The sequence below is a fragment of the Pseudophryne corroboree genome, chromosome 4 (genome assembly GCF_028390025.1).
Source record: "Pseudophryne corroboree isolate aPseCor3 chromosome 4, aPseCor3.hap2, whole genome shotgun sequence".
In the NCBI taxonomy this organism is placed as follows: Eukaryota; Metazoa; Chordata; class Amphibia; order Anura; family Myobatrachidae; genus Pseudophryne; species Pseudophryne corroboree.
This window is the reverse complement of record NC_086447.1, coordinates 937,379,972-937,393,092: the sequence shown is the minus strand read 5'-3', so window position 1 is coordinate 937,393,092 and position 13,121 is coordinate 937,379,972. Positions and strand designations below refer to the sequence as shown.

Sequence of the window (13,121 nt, the reverse complement as noted above, 5' to 3'; positions counted from 1 at the left end):
TATATATATATATATATATATATATGTTTAGTTTGTTTTTATTTTGCTGTCTATATTTCCTTCTGGCCCGGTAATATACATTGTTGCACGAGTTCCGGGTTGGAACGCTACTTGGTACTAAACAGCATTGTATTGTTCAGTCTCGGGGTATTCGGCGCGACCTATGAGATACAGTCTTAGATATTTGCATTATTGCTTTGGTGTTTCACAAACTGCATATAAATGTGGTGCTCAGGAGGGGTCTGCGGAGGGAAGGTGTCATTTTTACCTCCATTTAATTTTATTTGTTTCTATGGCTGAAGAGCCCATGTGCAATAGTTACTGCGCAAGTCTGGGGGGATCTCGGAAAAGCGCTGCTGTTAGACTTGTCGTATAAGAAGTGGCTCATTAGCGTGTGTTCCCAGCAAAGCGGTGTCAGGGCGACACATATGCTTTTATTTGATCAGTGTGGATTCTAGAAGCGTTGGTACAAGTCCCGTAAAACCGTCACATTGCGCTATAGGACGTCTTGTCTGAGCCGGCCTCATGTTTAGCTCTCGGAGCAGCCTATAAAATCTGTCTATTAATACAAAGGAAAAGCAATCAGCTAATGTTCATCAGCCGGGGCAGAGGTTAATCAGAGTGTTCTCACCAGAGTGAGTGTCCCTGCAACACTTACTGACGGAGTCCCTGTGTCGCCTGGATGCGCTGCGCTGTCATTTCCTGGCGTTCATTTCATGTGTGCAAGGAATTAAATCTACATTAAGCGACGAGAACTTGTTATTATGTAATTGTTGTTATTATGTAATTGTTGTTGTATTGGCAACACTGGAAAACTTTCTAATTTGGGTTATACAGAGAAACGTGCGCCATAAGAAGCATGGGCAGATGAGGCGTTGTGGCTGGCACTTAAAACCTTTTGATGCCATAGTGGTCACTGTAGAGAACCCTATTGGCGCACAATGATCATTAATGTTCCGGTAACATTGTTTTGCAAGATTTCAATTATTATGTCACCTATGCAACTACAGAATGGATAATGTCAGCATTAGCTCGTTTATGTCCATTAATATCAGCCGGAACCACTTGTTCTGGATTATCTTGACATTAACCTGCTGAAACGTCCCTTGCTGTACCAAATAATCAGGTAATTGTGAATTGCAGCGTTTGTGTACGGCCTGCGCGTTTACACCCGAGGGGGTTAAATAAGACGCATATCGGCCCAAGCCCAAAACCCAAGACCGCATTTCTGACTTTTATAAATATTTACAAACCCAATTACTGCGCAGAGATGAGTCCGCGGGATGATAACCGGCTACAGAGGAGTCAGTGTATGTTATTGGATAAACATTTATTAATTGTGACAAGAACACCCAATTTATTTCTGCTCTCCTGCTTATTTACTGCTCTTTCACCTTTCTGTTTTGTATTGAAAAAGTAAAATGAATATTGATAGAGCGTCTTATTGATTTCTAAATTTATAGTTTCAGCCTTGAGTCAAAGTCACATTCCAAACAGGTTACATCACTCGGGGGGTCTGAGGACGGTGGGACTGCAGGGCGAGGAGGGTGGGGGGGCTGTACGCGTCACCAGGCGCCCGCAGACTCCCCAGTGTCCTTCACACTAAGCACTGGATAATGGGCTGCCAGCCTGCTTATTTATATGTACAGATCTAATAAATGATGTATGTTTATAATGTGTGGTCAGATTGATATACTGTGTGATTACGGCGACCATGTGGACCACATTTACCAAGCGCAACGATTACAGAATAAATAAAATAAAACCCTAGGCTTCTTACCACCCTGTGCACACTGTGGAAGTGTCTCTGCAAAACAGACGTAACACGTGTACTTCCAGGGACATCGAAACTTCTGGAGAACGTAAATATCGCAACCTCCAATAGATTGATGGCTCCAAAGAGGTTCTCACTGTAGCTCAGTGGCGCCTCCTCTGGCTTCTCCATCTCTCCGCACGCCACGTCCATCGCAAAGGAGTTTCCATTCAGTGTGGAGTAGAGAATGTTTTTATAACAAAAAATTCCAGCAAATTAAATATATTTACATGGCGTCAATCAATAAATTATAAATTAAAACAATAAAGAAAAGAACATTTTACATTGCAGAAACATCCCAATTATATTTACAATTTATCAAGAAAACAAAACCAAAGTCTTTTATGGTTTTCCCCTGACTTTTAGAAATTTCAGTATAACAAAAATCTGAGTTTCTTTAATCCTAAACCTGGGAACAATTTCCCTTTCCTGAAAACTCTGAGCTGCTTCTCCCTCTGTATTAGGCGTGCTGGTCTGGGTGCACGGAATGCGGCGTGCGATAGTGCGGGGAGATAAACACCCAGTAAACACATCTGGGTAAAACCGAGATTGTGACATTCTGGAGAAGCCTTCTGCATTGCATCCCCTTAATCCAGGGATAGGGAACCTTCAGCCCTCCAGCTGTTGTTGAACTACACATCCCAGCATGCACTGCAACAGTTTTAGCATGGCCAAATAGCAAAACTGTAGCAAGTCATGCTGGTATGTGTAGTTCAACAGCTGGAGGGCCACAACGAAGTACAGGTGGTGGCAGGCCGTCCAGCAGCCCTGCTTAGGTCGCTGGCGGCCCCTCTAGACCTTCATGTGTGCCTAGGCTGCCTTACAGCACCCTGACCGCTCAGCACCGGGGTATGAGGCATCCAGTTCATGCTGAACGTGAGAGCTTTGGGGTATGAGGCATTGGGCTCCGTACAGCCACTGTATATCACAATCTGATAGTTTCATGTGTAAAAACAAACAGCGTGTATTACCTCCCCTTCTATTGGCTGTTTATCCAACATCAATACAACCACTTTAGGAGCCAAATTACTAAACAAGCTGCCAATTAGGCTTGCAGTCAGCTGGATAGATTAGCGGCTAAGAGAGACTGATACAAGATTTTCATCTCTTGAGCCAATTACGCAAACAAATTACCATCCTCGGTGCTGCTTGCAGTGCTGGAAGCTGCGGCTCTTCTTGCTTTCCCTGGGCCAGGTACGTCCCATAATGCGATCTGCCCTGCCCCATGTTTTTCTATTAGGATTAAACGTATTTATTTGCAGAATTGTAATGTGACAAATGATCCCAGGGATGAGCACTTTCTGACCATTCTGTCTGCATCCTGGGAGATATAGTTCACCAACCGTCTTATCTGTCTGCAGCACAGGCGTCATACACTACAGTGCTGGGATTTGTAGTACTGGTTACTCAGCAGTCGGTAACAGTAATGATGCTGGACATTTATACAGATAGAAGAGTTACGCAGGAAGCGTAATAACATTGTGTTGGGGTTACAGCAGCCTTCTTTATTATGTTTGTTGCTCCAATGTTTGAAGCTATGAATTTTTGCTACTCGGATGTATGTTCAGATGACACAATATTCTCTGCAATGTAGAATAATGAGTCTGCCAGTTTCCAGCAATTATTCTCCCAGCAGTGTCCGGCGTTTTTGCTCCTGCAAACATGTAGCATCCTGCAGGCATATGTGACAAGATGTGACAAGTTAAGTGTCCAGTAAATTATTAAATCTCCCCAACCACTGGCTAGAACACCCTAATTACAAGCCGATCTCCAAATAAAGTGTATTGTTATTATCAGCACAGAGCAGAATACGGATTGCCGTGCCAGATTAGTGTCCTGCGCCATAATCTCCCGCATGTCGGCTCTGACTTCTGGTGCCAGACGCTGAATTAATAATCCAGACACATCTGTTACGTTAGACGCACTGATAATCTGACATACGGCAATCGTCCATTCCCACGTTCTGTACGGTACAATAATGCGTATATTAACTAAAGACGCTTACGTCCAACACTACAGCAGGCCCAGTGCGTACACGACACTGCCGCAGAACGTGTATACTGTATAGAGGGATGGCAAGGTTCCTGGGGCTGTCGCTGCTGAATGGAGACATAACATAGCACACGTATAAAGCAATGACCTGTGACGCCTACACAAAAACATCTTACAAACTTTGACGGCGTGTTCCCGCACCAACTTTGCGGTTTCCTCCGTATCGATCGTGCAAAATAAAAAATATTTTTTTTTTTAATATTCAGCAACATTGAAATCAGCATATTTGCAAGCTGTTGTCTTAAGGAATGATGAAACAGATGTTTCCCCTCCAGCAGCGTTAGACCTCTGATCTGATTTTAGATTACAGATGGAATTGAATTAATTCACGGCAATCCCGGTAAAATGGAGGGTATGGCGCGGAATGCTGGAGTGCTGCTTACATAGACTCTACCTGTCCTGACAGCTGTTGAGCAGAAATGAATGATCTCTCATTTTCATGTAAACTAGCCTTTAATGCTTCCATAAACACCATCCTAAGCGGGGGCTACAAGACATTTATCATTTCTTAAGCGAGGATTTTTAAGTACGACATCACACTACACCGGTATCTCAGGTTCTCGCTTTTTGTTGTTTTATGTAAACTGCATTCTGCACGCTTATTAGTGTTTAAAGGAAAATTTACATAAGGGAAGGTGAGGAAAACTTGCTGTATATACCATATGAAGTGCATGGAAAACTGGTATTCCATAGAGGGATAATCAGCTAAGTACTGACCCACACTCTGGGGGTAATTCCAAGTTGATCGCAGCAGGAATTTAGGGGGTAATTCCAAGTTGATCGCAGCAGGAAATTTTTTAGCAGTTGGGCAAAACCATGTGCACTGCAGGGGAGGCAGATATAACATGTGCAGAGAGAGTTAGATTTGGGTGTGGTGAGTTCAATCTGCAATCTAAATTACAGTGTAAAAATAAAGCAGCCAGTATTTACCCTGCACAGAAACAAAATAACCCACCCAAATCTAACTCTCTGCACATGTTATATCTGCCTCCCCTGCACTGCACATGGTTTTGTCCAACTGCTAAAAAATTTCCTGCTGCGATCAACTTGGAATTACCCTCTCTATGCAGAGCCTATTGTAGTGACCATTTTACAAAATCATGAGCTTTATGGAGACAGATATACAATACAGAGGGATTATTAATGCCAAATATATGCCAGGATATTCCAGGGCCTGATATACACTATTTAGACCATCCTAGTGTCTGATATACACCACAGAGAGTATTCCAGTGTCTGATATACACTGCAGACAGCATTCCAGTGTCTGATATACACTGCAGACAACATTCCAGTGTCTGATATACACTGCAGACAGCATCCCAGTGTCTGATATACACCACAGAGAGTATGCCATTGTCAGATATACACTGCATACAACATTCCAGTGTCTGATATACACTGCAGAGAGTATTCCGTTGTCTGATATACACTGCAAACAGCATTCCAGTGTCTGATATACACTGCAGACAGCATTCCAGTGTCTGATATACACTGCAGACAGCATTCCAGTGTCTGATATACACTGCAGACAGCATTCCAGTGTCTGATATACACCACAGAGAGTATTCCGTTGTCTGATATACACTGTAGACAGCATTCCAGTGTCTGATATACACTGCAGACAACATTCCAGTGTCTGATATACACCACAGAGAGTATTCCATTGTCAGATATACACTGCAAATAACATTCCAGAGTGTGATGTACACTGCAGAGAGTATTACGTTGTCTGATATACACCGCAGAGAGTATTCCATTGTCAGATATACACTGCAGACAGCATTCCAGTGTCTGATATACACCGCAGAGAGTATTCCGTTGTCTGATATACACCGCAGAGAGTATTCCGTTGTCTGATATACACTACAGACAGCATTCCAGTGTCTGATATACACTGCAGACAGCATTCCAGTGTCTGATATACACTGCAGACGGCATTCCAGTGTCTGATATACACTGCAGACGGCATTCCAGTGTCTGATATACACTGCAGACGGCATTCCAGTGTCTGATATACACTGCAGACGGCATTCCAGTGTCTGATATACACTGCAGAGAGCATTCCAGTGTCTGATGTACACGGCAGAGGGCATTCCAGTGTCTGATGTACACTGCAGAGGGCATTCCAGTGTCTGATATACACTGCAGAGGGCATGCCAGTGTCTGATATACACTGCAGAGGGCATTCCAGTGTCTGATATACACTGCAGAGGGCATTCCAGTATTGGATATACACTACAAAGAGCATTCCCGTGTCTGATATACACTACATACAGCATTCCCGTGTCTGCTATACACTACATACAGCATTCCCGTGTCTGATATACACTACATACAGCATTCTAGTGTCAGATACATACACACACACTGCAGAGAGCATTCCAGTGTCTGATATACACTACGTTGAGCATTCCATTATCAGATATACACTACCTAGAGCATTCCAGTGTCAGATATACACTATATACAGCATTGCAGTATTGGATATACCCTACAGAGATCATTCCAGTGTCTGATATACACTACAGAGAGCAATCCAGTGACTGACGTACACTGCAGAGAGCATTCTGACAGAATAGAGAATATCTTAGTGACTGATCTACAATACAGAAAACATTCCCATGTCTGAAATGCACTGCAGAGAGCATTCCAGTGTCTGAAATGCACTGCAGAGAGCATTCCAGTGTCTGAAATACACCGCAGAGAGCATTCCAGTGTCTGAAATACACAGCAGAGAGCATTCCAGTGTCTGGTATACACAGCAGAGAGCATTCCAGTGTCTGATATACACTGCAGAGAGCATTCCAGTGTCTGATATACACTGCAGAGAGCATTCCAGTGTCTGATATACACTGCAGAGAGCATTCCAGTGTCTGATATACACTACAGAGAGCATTCTAGTGTCTGATATACATTACAGAGAGCATTCCAGTGTCTGATATACACTGCAGACAGCATTCCAGTGTCTGAAATACACTGCAGAGAAATACACTGCAGAGAGCATTCCAGTGCCTGAAATACACAGCAGAGAGCATTCCAGTGTCTGAAATACACCGCAGAGAGCATTTCAGTATCTGAAATACACCGCAGAGAGCATTCCAGTGTCTGATATACACTACAGAGAGCATTCCAGTGTCTGATAAACACTGCAGACAGCATTCCAGTGTCTGAAATACACTGCAGAGAAATACACTGCAGAGAGCATTCCACTGTCTGAAATACACCGCAGAGAGCATTCCAGTGTCTGAAATACACTGCAGAGCATTCCAGTGTCTGAAATACACTGCAGAGAGCATTCCAGTGTCTGAAATACACTGCAGAGAGCATTCCAGTGTCTGATATACACTGCAGAGAGCATTCCACTGTCTGAAATACACAGCAGAGATCATTCCAATGTCTGAAATACACTACAGAGAGCATTCCGGTGTTTGATATACATTACAGAGAGCATTCCAGTGTCTGATATACACTGCAGAGAGCATTCCAGTGTCTGAAATACACTGCAGAGAGCATTCCAGTGTCTGAAATACACTGCAGAGAGCATTCCAGTGTCTGATATACACTGCAGAGAGCATTCCAGTGTCTGATATACACTGTAGAGGGCATTCCAGTGTCTGATATACATTACAGAGAGCATTCCAGTGTCTGATATACATTGCAGAGAGCATTCCAGTGTCTGATATACACTGCAGAGGGCATTCCAGTGTCTGATATACACTGCAGAGAGCATTCCAGTGTCTTATATACACTGCAGAGGGCATTCCAGTGTCTGATATACACTACAGAGAGCATTCCAGTGTCTGATATACATTACAGAGAGCATTCCAGTGTCTGATATACACTGCAGACAGCATTCCAGTGTCTGAAATACACTGCAGAGAAATACACTGCAGAGAGCATTCCAGTGCCTGAAATACACAGCAGAGAGCATTCCAGTGTCTGAAATACACCGCAGAGAGCATTTCAGTATCTGAAATACACCGCAGAGAGCATTCCAGTGTCTGAAATACACAGCAGAGAGCATTCCAGTGTCTGAAATACACCGCAGAGAGCATTTCAGTATCTGAAATACACCGCAGAGAGCATTCCAGTGTCTGAAATACACTGCAGAGCATTCCAGTGTCTGAAATACACTGCAGAGAGCATTCCAGTGTCTGAAATACACTACAGAGAGCATTCCAGTGTCTGATATACACTGCAGAGAGCATTCCACTGTCTGAAATACACAGCAGAGATCATTCCAATGTCTGAAATACACTACAGAGAGCATTCCAGTGTTTGATATACATTACAGAGAGCATTCCAGTGTCTGATATACACTACAGAGAGCATTCCAGTGTCTGATATACACTGCAGAGAGCATTCCACTGTCTGAAATACACAGCAGAGATCATTCCAATGTCTGAAATACACTACAGAGAGCATTCCAGTGTTTGATATACATTACAGAGAGCATTCCAGTGTCTGATATACACTGCAGAGAGCATTCCAGTGTCTGAAATACACTGCAGAGAGCATTCCAGTGTCTGATATACACTGCAGAGAGCATTCCAGTGTCTGATATACACTGTAGAGGGCATTCCAGTGTCTGATATACATTACAGAGAGCATTCCAGTGTCTGATATACATTACAGAGAGCATTCCAGTGTCTGATATACACTGCAGAGGGCATTCCAGTGTCTGATATACACTGCAGAGAGCATTCCAGTGTCTTATATACACTGCAGAGGGCATTCCAGTGTCTGATATACACTACAGAGAGCATTCCAGTGTCTGATATACACTGCAGAGAGCATTCCACTGTCTGAAATACACAGCAGAGATCATTCCAATGTCTGAAATACACTACAGAGAGCATTCCAGTGTTTGATATACATTACAGAGAGCATTCCAGTGTCTGATATACACTGCAGAGAGCATTCCAGTGTCTGAAATACACTGCAGAGAGCATTCCAGTGTCTGATATACACTGATATACACTGTAGAGGGCATTCCAGTGTCTGATATACATTACAGAGAGCATTCCAGTGTCTGATATACATTACAGAGAGCATTCCAGTGTCTGATATACACTGCAGAGGCATTCCAGTGTCTGATATACACTGCAGAGAGCATTCCAGTGTCTTATATACACTGCAGAGGGCATTCCAGTGTCTGATATACACTGCAGAGGGCATTCCAGTGTCTGAAATACACTGCAGAGAGCATTCCCGTGTCTGAAATAGACTGCAGAGAGCATTCCAGTGTCTGATACAGAGATAATCTTACTGAATGATATACATTACAGTGACTGATACAGAGTACAAGGAACATCTAAGGGGTGGACATACACTACAGAGTACATCTTAGTGACTGATGTACAATGCAGAGAGCTTTCAAATTACCACGGCACAAAACACTGAACAGTATCAGCCACTATACAGTACTGGCCTTCTCCTGAAACCTCTGTACAGTGCAGATCTCAGATATCTGGTAGCAGTACAGTGCAAACCTCCCAAATATCAGGGGCAGTCACAGTCTTAGGTGCCTGTAATATGCAAGTTCTCTGTTGGCTTTAGAAAGCTGAAGTCAGGTCCTTGGTGGCCTAGTCCTGGTGGTAGCTGGGAGGAATGTGTGACCGCTCTGACACTGTCAGCGTATTGGGTCCTGCTAGACATTGCACCAGGCGTGGTTCTGCTGATAATCTTCTCCCAGTAATATAAATCAGATTGCATTGGCTGACTGATATTCAGGGTTGCATTGAGGTGTGTGCGAGGTTGTGATCATAAGTATGAGTGGGACACTCGTTGTGACAATCCCTGAGTGGATGCGTCCGTGCGTGCTGCCATATACTGACGCGCAGAGCGGTTTATTTACTCTGGCATTGCGGTGTTTTATTTGTTTGCTTATCAGTGTCTCTCCTTTCAGGTTTCATAGGTGAAAGCGGCCAGCCAATCCCAGACAGTAATATTGGTAACCGAATGCTCCAGAGTATGGGCTGGACCCCTGGCACAGGGCTAGGACCGGATGGGAAAGGGATCTCGGAGCCTGTACGAGCCCTACAGAGACCAAAAGGACTTGGGCTTGGTTTTAGCTGATGTGACATCCCCTGTGACACCTCCTAATGTCTTGGGAAACTACATTTGTGTATTTTACAATGTCTTCAGTAAATATTCTGTATACAAAAAGAAAAATGTTTTCTGCAACTGGAAGAGCTAAAGGCCACCGGCCCTCAATGTCGGCACCTACCACCAGCCGCAGTGTCAGCACCTGCCACTGGCTTGCAATGTCGGCACCTACTACCAGCCCGCGAGCAGTGATCAGCTGCTGTGCGTGTCATGGTGCGCTGCTGAGTGGTATCAGATGCTGGGATATGTTGCGTTTCCCTGCTGCTTCCTATTACAGGCTTAAATACCTCAGTACAGTTTCCCCATTTCTTTGTCATAGCTTGACCCCTCCACCCCCCCCCCCCCTTCCCCGATATTAAAAATAACAGCCAAACCCGATTTGCACATTAATTATTGCTTTTTAAATGGTCTTCGTTTAAATGTGTGAAATATTTTAATATGGCTGACAGTATCCCATAACATGTACAAAATCTGTTGTAGCTCCTAGCAGGCTATTGAGAGGTTAGGGCAACGGAAGGTAATGTCCTCTGGTTCTTCTCTTCACTGTGTTTTTACGTAGGAGCTTTAGTCTAAAAGAATCTGTACAGATAACACAAATTTTTTATGCTCAGCCTTTACAGTGGACCCATGGTCTACACACATTCGTGGCAGCCATTTTGTGGGCCAGTATTCTGTACATGGATTCACTAGAGCCTGGCGTCATCACTGACTCACAAACCACCTTCTCTACTCTTGAATATTCAGTTTACCGGGTGGCTGTAGGCCGCAGTGATGTCGCTAATTCCTAGTGAGCTCTCCATTCTCCTGAATATAGTCTTAGCCCATAAAACATCCGCCGACGCCATATGTGGAGTGCAGGTCTACGCTATGGAAGTGTTAGTCTGAGGGGCAGTCATTATTGGCTGTTGGTGTAGGCCAGAATAGTATACGTTCATGCCTATTTAATGACCACTATTTTACCACAAGGAGTGGATTGTTAATTGCATACACTAATGTTCAGTCACCCAATAATTGTTGTCTCATAGTATTCACTGCATCATGCTTATAGATCACGAAGGATAGTTAATCATACATGTCTGGGCCTAGATGTGGGCTGAACATATATATAGCCACAGCTTATTGATCCCTTTTAGGGACATCGCTGACCATCAATGTCTATGTGCATATTGGCTCAGACTACAAAATGGCCGCCGCCACGTTGTGTGCACCTGGGCACTGTAACAGGAGGCTACCATTGGACGCAGATAGTATTCAAAAATGTATGATGATTTTTAATAGGAATATCTTGTTGTGGTTAACGTGTGTAATTTAGACTGACATCACAATGTTACCTAATGGTATGGTACCATTGAATCCGTGTGGGCCATTAGGCTTGATGTTGTGTGTCGATATGAAAAATGTTTTTCTTCAGATATTAAACACATTAATGACCATTTTTCTTGACATCCGAAGTAATGATTCCGGGTCACTGACTTAATAAGACCATATACAGCTTTTTCTTCCTTTATTTTATCAAATAAAATCTACATTTGATGTTTTAAGACCAGTGTCACAGAAACCGCTTCTTAAAAAAAATATATATATATGTGTGTTTTCTATGGTAAGAACTTCAGATTCTATACTTGCCTACTTTTGGACCTCAAGGGGGAAAGGTGTTTTTTTTTTTTGGGTGTGGGGACTGTGCAAATTGCATGATGATAACCAGGCTTCCCCCGTACCCAGCAAGTATCAGAAGGACCCCCAAGTACAGCATAGCCAAACAACGCAACTTGCTGCATGGGGAATGGCGCGATGACATCATTACTCCTCATTGTTCTGTGTGCGGAAGTACCAGGCTTCTATGATGAAGCGTGTAGCCTGATTGGGCTGACGCACAATGCCGCGGGGTGTCTACGCCTTTCCAGGAGTAATGTTAGGTCACCATTATCACTCTGTGCCTGCATTTTATATTTTTCAGATTATTGTGGTAGCGAAGAAACCAATGTGGATGTAGCGTTTGTAGCATTCATTTGCGCCAACTTACATCTACTTTGTGGGTTCATTTTTTTATTTTTTGTCTTTACCACTGTCGGACCCAGATTACATTGATTACTAACGCTCTATCAGATTTGCATCAGCAGCATTGTAATTATATACTAATTGTATGAAGCTTTCCACCAGTGCATGTCGCTACTGTGTGCGCCGCTGGGGGCGGATGTTCCTAAGGCGTGATATCAGACTGTACACCCACAGTTGTAGCTTACAAACCCAAGAACCAGATATTGTAAATGTTACAAATTGTTGTGTAAATGAAAATGTGTCGGCTTGTTAAATATTAATGACAATTTTATAGAGAATAATACACAATCTAATACACAGTCAGCAGCAACAAATACACTTTTGTGTTGCAAAATTTTAATATGTAGCCTTTTAATGTGTGCTTGCATATTTCCCAGGCGGTGTACCGTACGTCTGTCTCATGCATTTTATATACAGTGACCCAAATAAAAAATAATAATATTATTTTCTAAGCTGTAGGTGTATTGTGTTTCTCATTGATCTGGTCTTTTTTTATTTTTTAAACACAGTGGGGGTTATCCTATTAGCCGCGATATTGCGGTTTTGTGATAAATTATCTTGACTGACAAATTAATTTATTACATTTTGATTTTTCAATGTACAGGTATTAAATTACTTACTAATCGCGGCTTCTTTATCCAGTTTATTTGAAGTATCACGGGTGTTTATTAAGGAATCGGCATAAATTTTGACCCCTAGGGTAACTTTTCCTCCCGTATCCAAAAATCTAAACCAAATTATTATCCGCCTTACATTTTGCGTTACGACAACACACGTTTTTTCAAAAAAAGACATAAAAAGCTAGGTTAAATCATTAGATATCCCAATTGTTTTTTAGGTGCTTAACAAAGGTACAGTATACGTTACTACCACAAAAAAAAAATCAGCGTGGTTCTCATAGTGGAGAAAAAAAATCATGAAATTTAAAGACCCTTTTGCCCTCTTCTAGATTTCTTCTGTCTTTGCGTATTTGTCACACTTCTGTCAGAACTTTAAAGAAAATATAATATTAGGCAAAGGGCAATCTCGGTAAACACAAAATACAGTTTTTCAATGATCATGTTATTTATTGAAGGAAAAAAGTTAT

General features: G+C 42.7%; 1 protein-coding gene across 3 annotated transcripts in view; it reads left to right on the top strand.

Moving 5' to 3' along the window:
- GPATCH2 (G-patch domain containing 2) overlaps window positions 1–12,486 on the top strand; it is a 291,695-nt gene extending 279,209 nt beyond the window's left edge. For 2 of the 3 annotated variants that reach the window (XM_063919113.1, XM_063919114.1), the window contains exon 10: window positions 9,777–12,486. In XM_063919113.1, the coding sequence (XP_063775183.1) occupies window positions 9,777–9,946 (170 nt within the window). In that variant the 3' untranslated portion in view covers window positions 9,947–12,486. The remainder of the gene's footprint in view (window positions 1–9,776) is intronic. The other variant, XM_063919116.1, reaches the window with a different exon arrangement.
- Window positions 12,487–13,121: the final 635 nt, after the last annotated feature.